The following is a 20,633-nucleotide window of genomic DNA, read 5'->3' on the forward strand; positions in this document are numbered from 1 at the left end:
AGAAGGACCAGAACCAGAAGGACCAGAACCAGAAGGACCAGAACCAGAAGGACCAGAACCAGAACCGTGTCTCCGTCTGAAAACTGTCTGGACTGAATCTTCAGTTTTACTCAGAAACGCTGTCAGTTCATGAAGCCGACAGGAAATGGACCCGCAGCTCTAACAGAACTAAATACTTTGTGTTAAGAAGAGAAAATATCGTTTTGCAGCAGAATGCACCAAATAATTATACAAATGATATTTGATTCAGATCCAGCTGCAGATTCCAAGAACCAAAGACCAGAACCAGAACCAGAGGAAGGAGCTCCTGCAGGAAACCAGGGAGGTAAAAACACCAGAGATCAGAACAGAAACATGAAAATGATTTAAACCTTCAGGAGTTTTTTCTTCAACGGGACAAACTGTTACAGATTCTGGTTATTCTGACCTTAAATTCCTGCAGAATTCCCCTCTGACCATCTTACATTTCATCGCTTCCTCGTGAAACGAAGGGAAGCTAAAAATGTTTCTGTAAAACCTCTGCCAGGTTCTGGGTCGGATCCGGTCGTTGCCGTGGTTCTGGAGAACGTCTCGGAGAACCTGAACAAAGATTACCTGCAGATGCTGGTGGAAACCGTCTCTGGTCTGGATGAGAACGACTTCAGTCTGGAGATGATCTGGGAATCCAACCTGGCCGTGGTGAACTTCAGCGCCCCCACAGGTAGGAACCGGAACCAGAACCGGAACCAGAACCGGCTGACAGAGCCGGACCGGTCCCCTCTGTGAAACAAATTATAGTACTAAACAAATCTGCATAAATGTCCAATCAGGAAGTGAAACGTCATTTTATAGATTCTTTAGACAGAATAAAATATTTCAAGGTTTTATGTTTTACATTTTTAATGTCAGGCAAAAAAAATCCAAAATTCAGTTTGTGAGAAAATTAGAAATCACATCAGATCAATAAAAATGATGTTTTAAGCACAAACATCAGTTTAAAGATTTTAAAGTTTCATATCTTCATCTGCCAGAATCTCAGTGGAGAAAGTTAAACTGGATAATAAAGAATAAAACTGTGAAGTTTGATGATGTTCTTTCTTACTGCCTCCCTCCCTAAACTGTAAACTGTTCATCAGACGTGGAAAAGTTTATAACTGCGAGTCAGAAAAACTCCAAGATGAAGAAACACGGACTGACGGCTCGGCCACTAGGGGCAGCGAAGAGCGTCCGCATGGAGAGTCTTCCTCCGACTGTCCTCAAAGGTAAACAAACATTTCAGAGATATGTTTGATTTTAATAAATACTCTTACAATTTTAACATTTATGCTTTTTTGGTTTAACTCTTAAGTTTTTGGAACAATGAGAGACACTCAGGTCTCATTTTTATCAATGGAATTAATGTTCTTAACCTAAATTACATGGAAGGTTTTGTTATTGAAATGATTACTGATATTTTTGCATGTTTTGTGTCGGATTGTCCCTGACTGGTTCCAGACATGATTGAGTTGTGGTTTGAGAAGAACTGGGAGCTTCCTGAGGACGTGGTGATGATCCCAGAGGAGCAGGCGGCCATCGTCTCCTTCAGGGACCCAAAAGGTTTCGCTCCTTTTCTCTGGTTCTTCATCAGTAAAGCCCTGCAGTGACAGGAGACCAGCTGTGAATAACAGGAGTTATAATAAAACTAGTCATTGAAACCAGAGCAGTTGGACTCTCACTCTGGGTTTAACCCAGTACGATGTTCGGTGTTAAACCCGGACATCGTACTGGTGAGTCTCGTTTTGTGATGCTCTTTGGTCCGTAGTCACAGCGGACTGTGGTGTGAAGCCGGTAGCTCCGCCCTAACCGCACCGCGCCACAGGACGTAGAGCTGCAGGTCGCTGAGCCACTTTTACGGTGGAAACGGACCAAACCGCATCCAGAACCGGGCCGAACCGCTCAGGGTGAACAAGGCGATTTAAAACCTAAAGCAGCAGCAGAGACCTGCAGTCAGACCCAACGTTTGGTCAGGATTAACAGACTGAAGGACTGAGTTCCTCTGGTTGCATCAAAGCAGCTTTTATTTTGAAAAACGTCCCAGATTTGTTGTAGCATGATTATCTGCTGAATTCATCCTTTCACCGTCTCTCTCTGTTCTTGGTGTCTTGCTGCAGTTGTTCAGAGCATCTGCGTTAAAGAAGACCATGTGATGCGCTCCATCCCCGTCAAGCTGTACGCGTTCTACGAGTCTCTGGGAACCGCCCTGTACGGCCAGGCGCGGCCGGCCTGGAAGATGCCGGAGCCCGTCACCCAGAAGGTTCTGCCAGTGATCTGGAAATTCCTCCTATTCAAGAAAATGCTGAAAAGCCTCAACGATCAGATGCGGCCGCATTTCTGCAGCGTAGATTTGGACCAGCCCGAGGTGAAACTCGGCCCCCTGCCGAGTTTTCTGAGGCAGAAAAGTCTGACTGCGAAAGACGTAGACAGCTGGGCGGAGGCGGCGAAGGACGCCTTCTGCAGACTCATGGCCCAGTACTCGGCCTTCGAATGCGACGCGAACGCAGAGGCATGGAGAGCTGCTGAGAAGGAAGTCCGCTCGGTGGTGAAGGAAGACGCCTTAGTGGAGTTCGATCCATCCAGAGACGTGTTGACGGTCGCCGGCAGAGCTGACGATATAAAGAAAATCCGAGCTCCTGTAGAAAACATCCTTCTTAAATTAATGAGTCACATTGAACGGCAGACCAAAGGCGTGACTGAGCGCCTGGACTTTTCTCCTGCGTATTTCCACATCCTGACAGAGGAAGGGCTGCAGAAAGCTGCTTCTGACGTTTCTCCTGAGCTGAAGCTCTCGTTCAACGAAGCCACTGGGAGGTTGACCATTTCGGGACTCCCTGCTGAAGTTTACCAGATCAAATCCTGGATCCTAGAGAAAAATCTGAACATGAAGAAGAAAAATCTGAATGTCCCTGCAGGCCTCCTGGAATACCTGCAGCAGGTGAACCCCATGGACATGTCAAAGAGCCTGTTCACGTCGCAAGGCATCAGCGCCATCTACTGCACAGAAAGCAGAGGCGTCTTCTTACTGGGGAGCTCTGACAGAGCCCTGGCCGACGCTGAGAGCAAGATGAAGAAAGATCTGTTTGTGCAGAGTCTGGATGTGAAAGATCAGGAAGTTTTGAACCGTCAGAACTGGAAAGAGCTGAGAGGGAAACTGCTGGACACCTACAACTCCTCCAACAACAAAACGGTCATCATCCACCCGGAGAGAAGAGACAAAGTGACGGTCGCCGGCTTCAGCAACCCTGTCAAAGAGGTGAGCGCCAGTCTGAGGGAGTTCATCCAGAACTACTCACAGGTTCAGGAGGTCCTTCGGGTCGAGTCCTGTGCCGTAGCTCAGTTCATTCAGAAGAACAGACACGAAGTTTGGTCCAGAGTCGCCAACGACAACAAGGTGTCTGTGACCTTTGACCCAGAACGACCAAAGATCGTCATCAGCGGGGCTCGACTTGATGCCCACAGAGCCAGATCCATCCTCCAACAACTGACCTCTGCTCTCTTTGCTGACACCTTAACTGTGGACAAACCTGGAGCAAAGAAGTACTTCCTGTCCCAAGGAAGCATGTTCCTGCCTCCAGTGATGGCAGAGTTCAGCTGTGTGGTGATGCTTCAGCCAGAGATCCAAGACGATGAAGAGGAGGAGGAAGGGAGCGTTGAAGACGAGTGTTACTGCAAGGTGCACACGGCCGGCGGGGTTCTGGTTTCTGTCAGCAGGGCGGATATCTGCAGCTTTAAGGTCGACGCTGTGGTCAACGCAGCCAACGAAGACCTGCAGCACATCGGCGGCTTGGCGTTGGCGCTGCTGAGGGCCGCTGGACCAAACCTGCAGAAGATCAGCAACGACCATGTAGCCAAACACGGGAAGCTCCGCCCAGGACAGGCCATCGTGACTGATGGATGCAGTCTGCCCTGCAAATACGTCGTGCATGCCGTCGGTCCGCGCTACTCTGACTCTGACAGGAAGACATCAGTGTTTCGTCTAAAATGTGCAGTGACACAGAGTTTGAAGCAAGCTGAGCTGGTCAGCTGCTCCACCGTCGCGATGCCAGCAATCAGCTCTGGTGTGTTCGGCTTTCCGGTGGATCTCTGCACCGAGACCATCGCCCGGGCCGTGCGGGAATACTGCGACAATCCCAGCACTCCGGGATGCTTAACCGAGATTCACCTGGTGGACAACAATGACGCCACCGTCAGGGTGATGGCAGCCGCCGTCAGCAGGGAGTTCAGCGACCTGGAGCCCATCATGACGCTTCCACAGCCGGCCGGCGGGAAACAGAGGGGGGCTGCAGGGTGAGTTTAACCAGAACCACAGCAGAACCACAGCAGAACCACAGCAGAACCACAGCAGACAGGTTTCCTTCTCTCATCACATCCTGTTCATGAGGAGCTGAGTTTGTTAAAAACAACATTTGACAAATTATTACAAAGGTTGTTTATGAAGAAGTGATTTATATTGTGAGTAAAGAGCAGAAGAGGAACTCCATCGATTCTGATTTAAAAACTAGTTTCCAGTGTTTTGGGTCAGTCGGTAGCCTGGCGATGCTTCAGCCGTCCTCAGGAGATTTTACAAACAAGACAAGAGACCGAACCTGATGTGTGAATGAGTTAATGTGAATGGATGAATGTGGCTCTACTGTTAAAACTCTACTGATGTTATCGCCCCCTGCTGGCTCATGGCAGGTATCACATCAGTGTTGAACCCAGTGAGCTTCAGATTCACTGGCAGAAACGAAACTGAGCCACTTTCTCACTAAACGGGTTCCAGAGTCGGGCGGAGGAATGTTGTTAAACCACCAAAGTTATAAACAGAGTCTGAGATCAGGAGGGCAAAGGTCATCAGTGCAGCTTTTATTGCAGCTCTAATCTTTATGTTCAGTCAGAAACCAGGAAAGACGAGGATCCGAAGGTCAGGAATCAGGATTATGTTCAGTTTCACGGTTAAATGATGGAGGAGGATTTACTCAGAAGGAGAAATGAAACATTTCTGTACCTGGAGAACCAGAGAACCTCTGGAGAACCTCTGGAGAACCCAGAGAACCTCTGGAGAACCGGAGAACCTCTGGAGAACCCAGAGAACCTCTGGAGAACCCAGAGAACTTCAGCAGCACAGAGAGAACGTCTGAAGATCCCAGAACCTTCTTACTGCCAGGCAGATGAAAAAAGCAGGTTTACCTTAAATATTTCTCCTTTATTTACAGAGTTTTAGTGAAAACTGAGCCTCGCTCAGGTTGGTTAACCGTCTTTTTACCGCTGGAGCGTAAAAACGGGAACCAGCTGAATGTTTGGGTTCTTCAGGTCAAACTGAACCAAAATGTCAGATGTTTTACTTGGAGCCTAAAAATCTGGAGGAACTGATTTATGATTTAAACCAGGGGGTCCAAAGTGGGGGCCGTGCGTGGCCCGGGGTCCAAAGCGTGGCCCGGGGGCCGTGTGTGGCCCTTGGACTGTTTTTGTGGCCCCCAGCTGCAGTTCAAACTGATACAAATTAGTTTCAGTGGAAAATGTTAAGCATGAAAGAAAGTTTTCATATTTTTATAACTGAGCTCTCATAATAACTAGAACCAAGTTTATCCAGAAACTTTTACTGAAAACCGACTTTTAATTTATTAAACTTTGATAAATAAAGCAAACAAAGAGTAGAGCCACATTCATCCAGTCACATTAACAGTAAGTGGACTGATATGACTAATATGTTCAAAACAGTTTGAAAACTCTCTTAATACAGCAAACATGGAAAAACATTTCTAGATTTTGAATCTATGATTAAAATAATAATAATAATAATAATAATAATATTAAAGCAAAGTAAAATTTGATGACTGCTTTATTGATTTATGTTGTTTTATTTTCTCGGCCTGTGAATCTGACTGCATGATTTCTGTGACTGAAAGTTTGGACCGATCTAAACCAGAACCAGATTTTAGTTTCTAACAGCTGGAGGAAATCCAGAATGACCTCTGATGTTTCCACCAGCGGTCAGCAGAGAGGACGAGGCAAAGGCTCCTGGTCCGGAGGAGAAAGAGGAGGGAGAGGAGGAGGAGGACGAGGAGGAGGAGGAAGAGGCAGAGGAGCAGAAGGAGGGAGAGGAGGAAGAAGAGAAGATGGAAGAGGAGGTTACCATGGCGATCATCAGCCAGGCGGTTCGAGCCCCAGAGGTCAGAACCGACATGGAGGGTAAGTCCAAGTTCCTGTTGGTTTTAACAAATGGCCGTTAAGCATTAAAGGACATTTACATGTAAATATGTGAGATTCATCTCATTTCCATCTCCAGTCCCATTCTACCGACATAGATCTGCTTTTGTCTATAAACCAGCTGAGACCGGATTCCTCTTTGTACTTTAGTGAAAGTAAAAACTCAGTTTTGTGCTGATTTCAGGTCTGGCAGGTTGGAGCAGATCACACCTGCAGGTCTGAAGATCGCTCTGTGCACAGGAAACATTGAGGACCAGCAGGTGAGGCGTTCAGGAACATCTGGAAATTAATCAGCAAATTAATTCATTATTAAGGTTTTATTGACGTAAAACTAACAAATTTTTCCTGCTGAAAAGTTACTCGTAAGTTAATTTTGTCTTATTTAAAGCGTACTGAGATATTTCACTAGAAACTGGATCAAAAATACTTGGTAAGGTTTAGAGTGTCCAGATCTTCAGCTAGATTGTCTATTTGTTTACGTCTTAATAAATATTTGAAGTATCAGAAACACAGAGGAGGAAATGCTAATGATGCTTTTTAAGCTTAAGACGGAGAAAAAATCGTTTAGAACATAAATTATAGAAATTTGATGAAGTTTTACTTTCCTACAGCGCCCCCTGCAGTTCAGACATGAACATTTCATGGGATTGCTGTTCATCTCTCTTCTTTAAAGCTGAATCTTTTATTCTTCTCACCTTGTTTTTGATTCCTGCACAAAGCCTTCAGTTTTCATCCTTTTCAGTGAATTTATTTTCAGATCCTCAGTTTGATGCTGAAGTCGGGTCCCAGCCCGTGTTCAGTGTGTTTTTAGTGATGCTCAGCTGTGTTTAGAGCTGTTCTGACCTCGGTCTGCAGACGGACGGCATCGTGAACACGGTGGCGGAGAACATGAACCTGAGCCAGGGCGCCGTGTCCAAAGCCATCCTGGGGGCGGCGGGTGAGAACCTGCAGCTGGCCGTCCTGACCGAGGCCGGCGTGTCGGCGCTGCAGTTCGGAGACGTGGTCGTCACTGACGCGTTCAACCTGATGTGTCAGAAAGTCCTCCATGCTGTCTGCCCAAACTGGGACAGCGGCGGCGGTGAGGCGGAGAAGGTCAGAGGTCATTCAGGTCGTTTTATTTCCAGGCCGTTCGTTTAGTTGAATATTTCAGGAAGTTGTTGTCCCACAGCAGAATGTGCTGAACGTTTCAACATCAGGTCTTTCTGCCCTTTATGAAAGTAAAATCACCTCTGACTGTGTCGCTGCTCTGACCAGGGGTTAGCAGACATCATCACTTCCTGTCTGAAGGAGGCTGAGAAGCTCCGGCTCACCTCTCTGTCCTTCCCGGCCATCGGAACCGGGAACCTGAGCTTCCCCAGGCAGCTGGTGGCCAGAGTCCTGCTGAGGCAGATCCACCTGTTCAGCCACCGGGGGGCGCCCCGCCACCTGAAGGAAGTGGTCATCGTGGTTCACCACAGCGACCGCCAAACCACCGATGTGAGACGACTTCTGCTGCGCTGCTTCAGGAAAACCTGCTGCAAAAACTCAACATGTGGTTTTTCCAGTGTTTCACCAGAGAGTTCAGTGGTCAGACGGGGAACGTCCAGCGTGGAGGTTCTGACGGGAACTGGTCTGCCGATCGGACGCAGCTCAGCCGGTCACAGCAGAACCCCAGTAGGAAAACATTTACAGCTTCTTGTCTTCAGAGCCGCTCAGATCAAATTCTGCTTATAATGGGCTGGACTGTAGCTGCAGACAGATGGGGATGAATGAAGGAAAGCCAGGGTTTAACACAGAACGTGTTTCACATGATGGAAACATAAAATAAACTAAAACATCATAATGACAATGCAAAGAAAAGCTTATGATGCCACAACCGTTCCAGTTATTAAAGCAACGCTGGAGAAATAGATTTTATCTGTGATTTAAAGGAAGTTTGTTTCAGATTAGAAGATGGTGTAGAACCAGGTGGTGTAGAACCGGGTGGTGTAGAACCAGCTGATGTAGAACCAGCTGATGTAGAACCAGGTGGTGTAGAACCAGGGGGTGTAGAACCAGGTGGTGTAGAACCAGCTGGTGTAGAACCGGGCGGTGTAGAACCAGCTGGTGTAGAACCGGGTGGTGTAGAACCAGCTGGTGTAGAACCAGCTGGTGTAGAACCAGCTGATGTAGAACCAGGTGGTGTAGAACCAGCTGATGTAGAACCAGGTGGTGTAGAACCAGGTGGTGTAGAACCAGCTGATGTAGAACCAGCTGATGTAGAACCAGGTGGTGTAGAACCGGGTGGTGTAGAACCAGCTGATGTAGAACCAGGTGGTGTAGAACCGGGTGGTGTAGAACCAGCTGATGTAGAACCAGGTGGTGTAGAACCGGGTGGTGTCTCTATGTTCCTGGTTTTAGTCAGAACTCCAGCAGCAGCGTTCTGGATCGTCTCTCCAGGTTGTTTAGAGAACAGAACCAACCAGAACCTCCAATAAAACGTTTAAATCCTGAATCGGTTCTTTGTGTCTCCGTTTGTCTCAGCGTCCTTCAGCCCGGTCTTGTCCCCGTCCCTCGGCGTCTACCGGATGCAGATGGGTCAGCTCGCCCTGGAGGTGTCGTCAGGAGACATCACCAAGGAGACCTGTGATGTCATCGTCAACTCATCCAATCAGAACTTCAACCTTCAAGCAGGTGATGGATGGTTGCTGGTTGTCTTCCTCTCCTCTCTGTTGAAAGCAGAACATCAATTTAATTACAATTAAATGTCCCTTTTTGAAATTACCAAAGACATAAGACAAAATTAAATTACACACAAAATTCAAATTCAAATATACAGGTTGCAACATTTTACAAACATTATGAAAGGACATTACTACACAATTTCAGCAATATCAACACTAAATCAAAAACAAAGATAAATAAAAACAAACGATAAACTTTGTATATAAATTTAGCCATTTCATCAGTTCAATCTTAATTTTTTCTCTCTTTAAATTTTTAAAGGCTCTTTTTAAAAGCTACATGATCGAGAATCAGTGTAATGCAGAAGGCAACATATCCCAGAAATAAGTTTCTCTGTGTGCAGCTGTTTTATTGAGAGCGTTGGATTGACTGAGTGCTGATATAAAAGTGATAATTAAGGTTCATCTAGTAATAAAAACAACTTGACTTTTACTGAGAAAGTGAAAGTTTTTAACCTGATTTTTAGATTGTTTTGAATCTAGCATAAATATAAATGGATGAATTCTTTATGATTGTGTTATTAAAATACAAAAATGAACAAAGAGGACAGCACAGCATGCAGGCAGACAGCATACTGCTGACCCTATTTCCTGTTTGGAGATGGTGAAGTGGTGAACTCTGAACATGAACCCAGATCCAGTTCTTTTAATGGATGAAGGTTTATGGGTCCAGTTCTGGTTTCTGGTTTCATTTCTGCTGAAATCTCTCTGCTCTGTTCTTATCTGGTTAAAGTTCAAATTATCTTTATGATCCCAGCTCAGTCGTTTAAATCCCATCTGTCAGTGATAAACAGACATCCTGCCTGTGTTTTCCAGGCTTTCTGCTCGACCTGGTTTCTGTTTCTGTGGAGTTTTAAAGCGACTCATAGAGCTCTGATAGGTCCGGCTTAGTTGGGTTGAGGTTGGTCATTTCTTTCAGCTCAACTCCAACTGAGAAAAACTGAAAATGTAAAAAATCCCATCACAAGGAATAAAAGAAGGATCTGGAAAACCGGAAGTGATGGAAAAAATGAAGTTTATTGGATAAAACCAGGATGAAACAGAACTTTTACTGATCCAGTGTTTTCCTTATTTTTCAGGAGTTTCCAAGGCGATCTTGGACAACGCCGGCCCAACGGTTCTGTTGGAGTGTGCACAGATTGGTGAGTTTCTCATTTCTAGTTATTTAAAAACATTTTTATTGTTTTGTGTCATTTTGACAACAACCTGCACATCTGCAACAGTGTGAATGAACATGTTTCCTCTCTGCAGTGAATTCTCCGGGCTACATGCCTCGTTCCATGATCTTAACCTCAGGCGGTCAGCTTCCCTCCAGCAACATCATCCACATCGTCGGCCAGAATGATGCGACTAAGATTAAGGAAATGGTTCAGGGAGTCCTGAAGGTCTGCGAGGAGAACAAGTTCAGATCGGTCGCCTTCCCAGCTCTGGGAACAGGTCTGTGCTGGGAACAAAATACAAAAAAAATGCAAAACTGATGATATGTATCTATATATTTAAGCATTTTTGATTAGTATATTTTTTCCTTCTGATTGTTTTTGGCTTTTCACCACCAGATTCAGATTATTTTGCTGCCATTTGCCATCTTAGCTGCATAAAAACTAGCTTAGCGTAAATCATAAACTGCATCAACTTTTTGAATGGTAGAGTCTTAGCAAACCAGAGATTTTAGCACACAACCTATGTTGTTTTGTTGAACCATAAAAAAACTGTTAAAAAAAAAGGTTCCCCATCAGAGTCCTACATATGAAAATATATAAGTTAACTGTAGTGTTATTCTCCCGGACGAGCCCCCAAGAATCCAGCTGATCCAGGGTTAAGTGGTACCCATTTGACGCTCTTACTACTATATCTTACTTTTTTAACTTATAACATCACAGAGGAAATAAAATCACCAAAGTAACTTGTAAACTCTGATGCTTGTGGCTAGCTCGCCACTTTTAATTCAGCATTGTGGATTATGAGTGGCGAGCTAGCCAGGAGCAGATCTGCTTTGCAGCAACCAAATAATTATACACACTGCATTTAAATATATTAAATATTAGTTTTTAGCTCTAAAATAAATACTTCATATTCAAAAAGGTTTTTATTTTCTAAACTGGCTGCAGCTGTTAAGGTGTGGATATAAAGCTATAAACAATTTGAAAGGGTACATTCAAACTCGGCACAAGTTTTGCTACATCATACTTATCGCTTCATCGTTTCTACATTGTTGAGCAGACTTGCTTCAGTTTTCATCCTCATCTTCATTATTTGGTTGGTCCGCACATCCCCTCCAGGTCAGGGTGGTGTCAGTCCATCGGCGGTGGCCGACGCCATGGTCGGTGCAGTGGTGGAGTTCGTGAGGAAGAAGCAGCCAAAGTTTGTTTGCAGTGTGAAGATCCTAATCTTTCAGACAGCCATGATCGCTGAATTTCACAACAGCATGAAAAAGAGGCAGGGAGAAGAGGTGGCGGAAAAGAGCATCTTCAACAAGATGAAAGGTATCCTCCAGCTTTGTTTTATGTGAAAACCTAATTACATTATCCAGAGATCATTTGTGAATAATTCTGTGAATCTGTGAATAGAGAGAAGGTTTCTGTTCTGTTGGAATCTAAACTAGTTACAGCAGGTCTCTAAATGCTTCTGGTTTCTGAGCTTACAGACTAACAGGTTGGTGTTGGATGAGTTTATATACTTCCAGTAATCTAATTAAATATCTGAACATCATGTGAGGAAAATAATTTTGCATTTGTGGATGAAGAAATGCAAAATGTCACTTAATCTTAAGCAAGCTTTAGATTTCTGCAGATATACAACACATGGTGCAGGAAAGCATAAAGATGATAAATCTGCAGAAACATTGGAAATGATGTTCAAACTTTTAGCACTTTGGCTGTTAAGCAGAAACAGTCAAATTTAGCGCAGTCATTTCACATGATGAAAATATCTCTTGATCTGATTCCCAGATACATTTTCTTCACTTTTTGGACTTGGAGGGGAGCAGCAAAGCACTACTGACTTTTATCTGGAGCAGCAGGAGTTTGACCCCGCTGTGTTTCAGCTGTGTGCCGACAACCAAAGGGTTCGTATGAGAATCTCTGTGTGACTAATAGGAAGCTATTTAATCTCTGCAGCAGTTCATGACATCATTATGTGCTGTGCTGAGAACAAACTAGTTACCTGACTACCAGCCGGAAGGAGACCAAAACCAATCCTCTGCTCTTGATCTTCACCGGTTTTCTGGTTTTTCTTTCCACCACAGAATCTGAGCACAGCTAAGAAGAGGATCAGTGAGCTCATTCTGAATGAGCAGGCCCAGAGAACCATCAGGGACCAGTACATTAACCAGTTCACTCAGGCTGACATGGACGAGCTGAAGGCCCTGCAGAGGAATCTGACGGTGAGCATCCGCCTGGACAGAGGACAGGAAGACCAGGAGCCCCGGATCCACCTGGAAGGTCTGACCAGAGACGTCCTGACAGCCGAGTCAGACATCAGGTCAGCAAACAGACGATATGCTCCTTATAGGTACACAGTCATCAAATTACTCTGAAGTGTTCTTTCATCTTTTTGATGCTGCTTAGGAACATCATCCGGAAAGTGGAGAGAAGTGAGAATCTGAGGAACAAAGCCATGATGGTGAGGAAACAGGTGGAATGGAAGTTCCAGCACCAGGATGGATCAATGGTGTCCTTTGACATCCACACCAACCTCCAGCTTGAAGAAGCTTTTGAGAAAAATCAAAGTGTGAAGATCAAAATCAAAAACGAGACCTTTAACGCTGATCCAGTGATTAAAAGGGCCATTTCCACTAGCGGACGGAAGCAGATAGAGCTGATGAGAAATGACTTGAGAAGTGAGTGAATCTATGATCAGACAGGTTTCAGAGAGCTACCAGGCTCTAAAACTTTCAAACATTAAAAACTCTTCTTCTCGTAGCCCCTGACAATCCGCTGCCTCAGCACTGGGATGACATGAAGGGCAGCATCTTGAAGCGAGTTCCCCTGACTGCTGGGTCCCAGGAATACAACGACGTGTTGGCAGACGTTACTAAAAATGGACTTTCCCTGAACATCACCCAGGTACGTTCGTCTTCAGAACATCAGACATGCAAAGATTGACCTTTGACCTTCTGGACCTCCAGAATGCAGTCCTGAAAGCAGAGAAGAAAAGGCAAAATGCAGCTCAAACAAACCAATGAAATCAAATAAGAAGGAAACTCAGAAAACCGGAGATCATGAGGATCATTGAATAAAACACACACATAATAGAGATATTATTGTTTAGCTCTCATTTTAGTGAAAATATTTAGATGAACTGATTAAAACTGTATAAAAACCTTTAAATTTACCTTTAGCATTTATTTTTGTTAACAGCTTACTTAACAATAGGTTAGACTTTGAATAACTATTAATAAATGCCAAAGGAAGTTATTTATAAAATTAATAATTCAGATCAACAGCACCAGGTCTGGGCTCATGAAAAACATGAAATAACTCATAGAATGATATGGAGTAACATCATGATTCAGTCAGCCAGCCTCCAGAGGCTCACAGCATGTAGTAATTATAGATCTTCACAGTGAATGTCATTAGTTTTATGAGCCAATCTAAATAATGCCAGATCATGTCAGGATCTCCTTCTGTCCCTACACAGTCAATCAGTCAAGTTTATTTGTATGCCACATTTCAGCAACAAGGCAGTTCAAAGTGATTTACATCATAAAAATGAAAAATATACAAAGTCACAGAAAATACAATTTTGTCAAGTGCCATCAATAAGCTTCTCTACTCTCACCTCTCTTATGAGATGCCAAACTTGACAAAATTGACAATGAACTAGACAATCAGAAACAATGTTTCAGTAGTTTTCTCCTAAATTAGTTTGTCTCTGCCCAGACATAAAGCTTTACTCTAGAAGTTATTGAGAACGAGGCAGATCTCCGGTACTCAGTGAGTTATGTGGTGAAGAACAAAGGAAGATGTGATGGTGTGGCCATGATAGCATTTGATTTGACGATGCGATTGCACTGGTGTGTGGTGGGCCAAACATGGAGCTGCAATGTGGTGTTTCTTTCTCTTGGGACGGCTGAGGCAGAAAATGGGGAAAGCAGTGACGACTCGGTTAGAAGAACTAGCATAAAGGCAGTGTGTCCGAAGCTGCAGCATCTCCTTTCAAGACAATGGCAGCAGTGTGATTTCAGCAACAGGATCAGAGACTGTGTCTCTTTTTGGAGAATGTATAATTCAAATGGTTTTTTAATAGAATTATAAATAGCCACTTATTCAAGGCTTGCTTATTCTTCAGCTGGATCATAGTCACTGGATACCCAGATGATGGACTGAATATATACTTTGACTTTGGTTTACTGTGATGATGCTCTTCCAATGCAGCAACAGCCATGGAAGGAGAGAAACTTTCTTTAAGAACAGGGTTTTTCTTAACCCCTTAACCTGCTGTGGAATGTCCACGTGCCGTTTTTCCATTTTATTTTCCGGGTCTGAGATTTAAGGGTTTAAACTCTGCTGGTGTCCATTATGACACTTTTATTGGGCGGCCTTGACCTCCCCACCCCCAGCCCCTTTGATTGGCACCGCATTCAACCAGTAATGTTATGAAATGGCTTTTTCCGAGCCAATAATATCCAGAGAGCGACTTGAGCTTGTGTTGACATGCCTGTATTCTTTCTGGAATATTTCTGACTGGTCAACTAGGAAACCCTAAAGCCACCGATGTGTAGCCAACATGTGTCCTGTCATAAGAATATAATGCATTTTGGGCTTTGTTTTGACATGAATCCACCAGCTGAATGTGTAACCATGTGTTATGTATGCATCTATGCTGCATCAAAGTCAAGCTTTCTGCTCCCTCATGCATAACGGTGTCTACAGGACTTTTTCTCACCAATGGAGAGCTGCAGAAAGACACGGTGTTAGAACCTGTCAAAACTGGATGTATTTCTTCAGCAGAACTTCACAACTCACGGGAGAGAATGATCATGACCGTAAGAGTGCTGACAAGTTTTGGATCTGAGAATACCGGAAACTTTTAGTCCCCCGCTGCTACAGTCAGAGCAAGGGGGATAAAGCATACTGAAGAGCGAGAATGGGGGGCCAAGGGAATGGTGGCGCAGGAGGAACGGGGTTGGAAGGTCCCTTGAAGAAGGAGAGAAGATGGAGGGTAGACTGTGGGGGAAAGAGAGAAGTTGAGGTGGGGAGCTAGCATATCTTTAGAGGGCGGGGCTAGCGTACTGTTGAGGGCTGGGGGGACGGACGGATGGGGGCGGACGGACGAACAGCATGTTGCAAGAAGGGGAGGAGGTCTGACTGTACTCTACCTCCCCCAGTGCCCCCAGATATGCTATTTTATTTCTATAATTATAAGTAATTTCCACTCTCAGTAATGTATCTAAAAGAGGATTCCTCTGGTCATTTATTAGAGTCTCATTGATCACTGTATGTTGAAGCACTGAGGAGTTAGTCATTAGAGATTTGTATATCAGGCGTTGTCCAAGTGTGCTACACTTGGACAACGCCTGTATATCATAAACATGTCCAAAATTACATTTCTTTTTTGTGCTATTTTGATCATTCTTGAAATCCACGAGCAGAATATTTTATTCTACAGATTTATTGTATTTTCCAGTCCATACATTCAACACTCAATGTGTATTTACAAAAAATCTAAATAAAAAATCTGGGTTAAGCAAAATTTTTCCATTTTTTGTGTGTTACACATGTAATAGTTACAAACTACTTACAGTTAAAATATTTTTGACTGCAAAATTGTTCAAGAGCAGCAGCTGATTTAATTTGGGTATACCTTTTCAGTGGTTTTTGGTGATTTAGGGGGTGAGGGTTAAGGGGTGAAAGCACAATGTAGTCAAACTAATTTCTTCTAGAACTGAATGCAGTTCATTCTGTTTTCAGAGTTTTCATATAATTCTCCATTTTCTGTGTGTAGTTCAGTCCCTCATGGCTGAAGGCTAACATGGACATAACACATGTGTTATGTTCATTTCATCCAAACAGTCTATGACAGTGTTTCTCAATCTTTTTTAGGCCAGCGCCCCCCTATCCCATATCCAGGTCCCTCACACCCCGCTTCCCGCCCCCCACCAAAGAATTTGTAGGCTACTTTACACTGACTATTATTTTATTATTAATATTACTATCAATATAGAGCTTTGGAGCTGACATCATAGCATGTGACGTTTACGTCGCTCGGCGCCATGTTTGCAGCCCACAGACCAAAACAAACTAGTCAGAACATCGGTGTTTCCATTGTGTTACCGACCGCAGTGAAGTTGTTTTCAAGTTGGATACTGGATATTCGTCCTCCGGAGTAAGAGACGTTCAGCTCAAGGTTGATTCGATTTATGAACGCTAATTTCGGCCAGCTGTTCTTTACTGGTCCCTCCTGAATCGCTTGGAGTTTCACATTGTCAATTTCCGAACACTCCTGTAAATAAATGCTTTGTCTTGTGACCAACTGAAACAAAAAATTGGTCATTCATGCTATTACACGAGGCACACTATCCTCTATTAAAATTTTAAATAATATTCAATAATTTAAATTAAATGTTTTCTTCAGTAGCTTCCAAATCGTGTGCCATTAACTCAATCTGTGTGAAATTGTTCTACCAGACTGTACAGATGAGGCACACTCGCCTTTATTACATTTTAACACTTTTTATATATTTTTTTTAGCTGTTTCTGTAGTCAAAATGTTGTATTTTTCTTAAATAGCTTCTAGGTCATGTGACCTATTAACTCAAAATCTGTGTGAAATTATTCTACTAAACTATATAGATTAGGCATATTTTTATTCCATTTTGACCCCTTTTTTATTTTTTAACCAAAATTATATTTTAAAAAATATATAAAAAAAATAATAAAATGTATTACCTCAGATGATCATCACTTGTTACCTGTAATGTTCAATTGCATAAAATTCCAGGACAGGATCTATCTCATTACATGTTCACTTACCTGAAATATGTTAAATACAACAAATATTTATTAAAGTGTGGTCTATTTCATAAAATTTGTCACCTTTATTGTTTAATTACACATTAAATGTTTAAAGATGGGCTCTTTCATCTGGTTTGTGTCATGATGTGGCGGTGGACACAAACGCAGCATCATTACTGATATAAATTTGTTATAAAAGAATTACTGATTGCACTTTAAAAATTAGGTAACTTTATGTTATTAAAGGTAAAGTTTGAACAGTAATGATTTCTTGGTTAATGTCAAGTTGTCATAACAAAGACATTTTAAATAATGTCAACTTTGTATTAAAAGTGTCATAATTTACCGAATGACGCTTTATGACAACAGTCATAAATATTCATGAAGGCTTATTCATGTTCATGACAGGTGTTATGACATATTTATGACAGCGTCATGACAGTCTTATTCAACCCCCTTCAAATAAAGTATTACCAAAAATAATATTGAAGAAATAAATATATCAAATCTAATTAAAAACATAAATGAGTGATAAGTTCTTTACTGTTATATTTATTCTCAGTATTAGATGTGGTCTCAACAAACCCATGGTACTTCAACAATATTATTTTACCTATTATCTGGAAATAGTGTCTGTTTATTCATATGACCACAGAACTGCCAAAACATATCTACAAAAATACCAGACAAAGTGAATCACAACAACGTCATCAGCCGGTGTAACGCTATACTGATGCAGTTAAGCTACTAGTAGCAGGAGCGCGGAGCTGCACCAAGAAGCTACAAACACTGAAGAGAAGGAGAGTTACCATCCAGGGGGGTCGGCGGTCGCCCGGGCCGGGTTGGGGGCCCCGGGAGGGAGCATTTCAATTTGTTTTTAATATATGAGTACATCCAGAGAAAGTGGGCTCTCTCCTGTTGAGTAAGGTGTATGTAGAATAATATAGAGGTGGTCCCCCAGTAAATTATGTAGTAGGCTTGCCCAGTCACTGTTTCACTCATGGTTTTTTCCATATTTTCTCCAAGTGTTTACTGGGTAAAAGAGATGAACAAATACGTTCCGTCCTGTCCTGTTGTTTGTGACTCGACAGATGTGATTTGTCAGTTGTTGTCGTATGTCAACAACTGACATACGACAGTTTGCCTTCACAGTCGAACTGTCAAGTCCTGTGTTGGTTTAGCTTTGGTATACAGTCTTTTGCTTTTTAGCTGCTACCGGTATTAGCTGTGTGCTAGTGTTCCTGCCATGCTGCCTGTACTGGACTGTATTTGAGCTTCTCTTTATTAAATCATCATCATTATCTGGGTCTCAGCGTTCTCTCTCACCACCACACACCGCTACATCATGACACAAGTTGCTCCTTTATTTTATTCCACATACCCTAATGAGAGATGACTAATATCGACTGATTTAGGATTTGATCAGAATCATGATCATGTGGTTTAAACTGTCGGCAGATCGAGCGGATCCAAAATACCACGTTGTGGCAGAGCTACCAGCTCCTGAAGAAGCAGATGGAGGTAAAGAACAAACACACCAACAATGAAAGGCTGCTGTATCATGGCACTGGGGCCAACTCCATTGACCTCATCAACTCTAAAGGCTTCAACCGGAGCTACGCGGGAATGCATGGTAAACATTGTCACACTCGACAGTCCATGATGAAAATGTGAAAACAGAAATGTTCAACAATTTTAGGCTCTGATTGGCCCTTTGGAGTTCTGTCCTCCAAAACAAAAGTTTCAACATTGTATCCTTTTTTTAAGTTATACCTCAAGGTTCTGTATTTGTAACCCTTTTCTTTACACCATTGTCTAACTCTATCTTGTCTCTGTTAGTGTGGTTTGCTTTATTCGTACTACCTAAGCTAGTTTAGCCTTAACTTCTCTAACCATCACTGTACTCAAGTGTTATTTTTTATTTGTTGCCTTTCGGAGATCAATTCATATATTTTAACCTCTAAAGATCTTAACACTTGTATTTACTTTACCATCCATGACTCCTTCTGTTTTATTTCCTACAGGTGCCATGTACGGTAAAGGCTCTTACTTTGCTGTGGACCCTGCATATTCAGCCGGGAATTATGCTCAACCAGACAATAAAGGTCACAAGCGCATGTACCAGGCCCGGGTTCTGGTTGGAGACTATACCCCGGGAAGATCTAACATGATAGCACCCCCTGCCAAATCTGGCAATGCTGCCGACCTGTATGACAGCGTCACTGACAGACCTAATAATCCATCCATGTTTATTGTTTTCAACGACATTCAGGCATATCCAGAATACCTTATCACATTCACTTAAAGATTTAGCTCTTTTGCAAATATTCTGATCAAATTAAACTCTGACTATAACTCTTCTACTGTAGATCAAAACCACTGGAACCTATTGTTATAAATTACTGAAAGAGTGGGTGTAAATTTCTTCAACTCAAAATAAAGATGGAAATTGTAAATTCTTGAATCCATTTTCGATGTGTTTTTTTCTTTGTATAAAAAACAAGTTCATCTTCTATAAAAGCAGAAAACTGTGTGTTATTATGGGGCAGAAAAACACCAGCAGTGGTTCTTTTTGGTTATAAGAGTCATTTCATCTATCATCTTATCTGAAGTCCATTCTCGAGAGAGGAAAACATCAACCAATCTTCCCAAGGTTACAGCATGAAGCTCAGAGAAATGACAAATGACCACACACCCAGGTCGCAGGTCAAAGGTCATTTCAAGTGCTTCTGTGTGTGTCCGCGCACGCACGCACATACGTGTGCGTGTGTGTGTGTGTGTGTGTGGACTAGCCTGATTTTTTTTTTTCACTGTTGTAGGACCACTAGAAAGTGTGGACCCCACAAAACAGTAAGCTACTTTCAGGCCTCTGGTGGGATGTTAACAAGGATGTGTGTGAATGATCATTAGCCCTATGGCATGACTTTTGGGGGGGGGGATATTTTCTTGCATTCTTTGGGAGCTTGGTGGTCCTTAATTACATATCAATCATAAAATCGGACCCTGACACCTCCCAGAACCAGATTTGAGTTTGTTTCCTCAGGGCAACATTGCCCTACAAGGGGTCTAAAACACTAAGTTTTTTACAGTGATTATGAGAAGTGAAGTCCAAATCAAACAAAAACTATATTTATAAAAAAAACTTTTTTTTGCAAAAATAAATCAGACATGGTTCCAACTCACCAAATATAAAATAAACAACTAACATTCATTAATGACTAAGAAATTTAAGCAAATTACTAAAACTAGCATTTTTGTGTTTGTACATTATTAAGAGAGGAAAAATTCTTAAACTTTAAAAACCCTTTGACTCGTTATATCCTCTCTTATGCCCGGATTCAGAAAAATGCTGTGCGCAAAGACTGAGATAACGGCGTCACAATAATCAGCATTTATTCAAGACAAATGCATACCATCACCAGAAAAGCACAAACATCAGAAACCTCAGAGCACAAACAACACATGGATTTACCTAAGAGAGAAAAAGACAAAAGATGGAAACGACAAACAAAAAGCAAAGACGTCTTTGGAGAAGTTGCAAGAGCAAAATCTGATTTGTTACTCTTTGTGGAAAGTTTTATCTTCTTTTTTTTAATTTATTCAAATAAGGCGTATCTTTGCTCATCCAACCAGGACCTGTCTCTGACCCTCTCTCTAAGCCAGGAACTCCTGCTGTGTTTACGACTCTCCACAGATGGGTGTGAAAGTTGGAACTTCTCCTTATTGATTTGTTTCCCACACAGACAAAAGGTAGTTCAAACGATCCTAACAA

General features: G+C 42.7%; 1 protein-coding gene across 2 annotated transcripts in view; it reads left to right on the forward strand.

The window, feature by feature from the left end:
* Nucleotides 1–19,327, forward strand: part of LOC103131400 (poly [ADP-ribose] polymerase 14-like) — a 21,056-nt gene extending 1,729 nt beyond the window's left edge. Inside the window, exons 4-24 of one of the 2 annotated variants that reach the window (XM_016666623.1) lie at nucleotides 251–325; nucleotides 527–700; nucleotides 1,116–1,241; nucleotides 1,474–1,575; nucleotides 2,130–4,302; nucleotides 5,986–6,083; nucleotides 6,120–6,186; nucleotides 6,389–6,464; nucleotides 7,060–7,296; nucleotides 7,459–7,680; nucleotides 7,749–7,857; nucleotides 8,707–8,856; nucleotides 9,986–10,048; nucleotides 10,158–10,343; nucleotides 11,186–11,389; nucleotides 11,855–11,970; nucleotides 12,151–12,386; nucleotides 12,473–12,744; nucleotides 12,828–12,970; nucleotides 18,320–18,494; nucleotides 18,886–19,327. In XM_016666623.1, coding sequence (XP_016522109.1) covers nucleotides 251–325; nucleotides 527–700; nucleotides 1,116–1,241; nucleotides 1,474–1,575; nucleotides 2,130–4,302; nucleotides 5,986–6,083; nucleotides 6,120–6,186; nucleotides 6,389–6,464; nucleotides 7,060–7,296; nucleotides 7,459–7,680; nucleotides 7,749–7,857; nucleotides 8,707–8,856; nucleotides 9,986–10,048; nucleotides 10,158–10,343; nucleotides 11,186–11,389; nucleotides 11,855–11,970; nucleotides 12,151–12,386; nucleotides 12,473–12,744; nucleotides 12,828–12,970; nucleotides 18,320–18,494; nucleotides 18,886–19,166 — 5,285 coding nt within the window. In that variant the 3' untranslated portion in view covers nucleotides 19,167–19,327. Of the gene's footprint in view, nucleotides 1–250; nucleotides 326–526; nucleotides 701–1,115; nucleotides 1,242–1,473; nucleotides 1,576–2,129; nucleotides 4,303–5,985; nucleotides 6,187–6,388; nucleotides 6,465–7,059; nucleotides 7,297–7,458; nucleotides 7,681–7,748; nucleotides 7,858–8,706; nucleotides 8,857–9,985; nucleotides 10,049–10,157; nucleotides 10,344–11,185; nucleotides 11,390–11,854; nucleotides 11,971–12,150; nucleotides 12,387–12,472; nucleotides 12,745–12,827; nucleotides 12,971–18,319; nucleotides 18,495–18,885 lie in introns of both variants that reach the window. The other variant, XM_007543033.2, reaches the window with a different exon arrangement.
* Nucleotides 19,328–20,633: the final 1,306 nt, after the last annotated feature.

This window comes from Poecilia formosa, unplaced genomic scaffold, assembly GCF_000485575.1.
Source record: "Poecilia formosa unplaced genomic scaffold, Poecilia_formosa-5.1.2 Scaffold755, whole genome shotgun sequence".
Classification (NCBI taxonomy): domain Eukaryota; kingdom Metazoa; phylum Chordata; class Actinopteri; order Cyprinodontiformes; family Poeciliidae; genus Poecilia; species Poecilia formosa.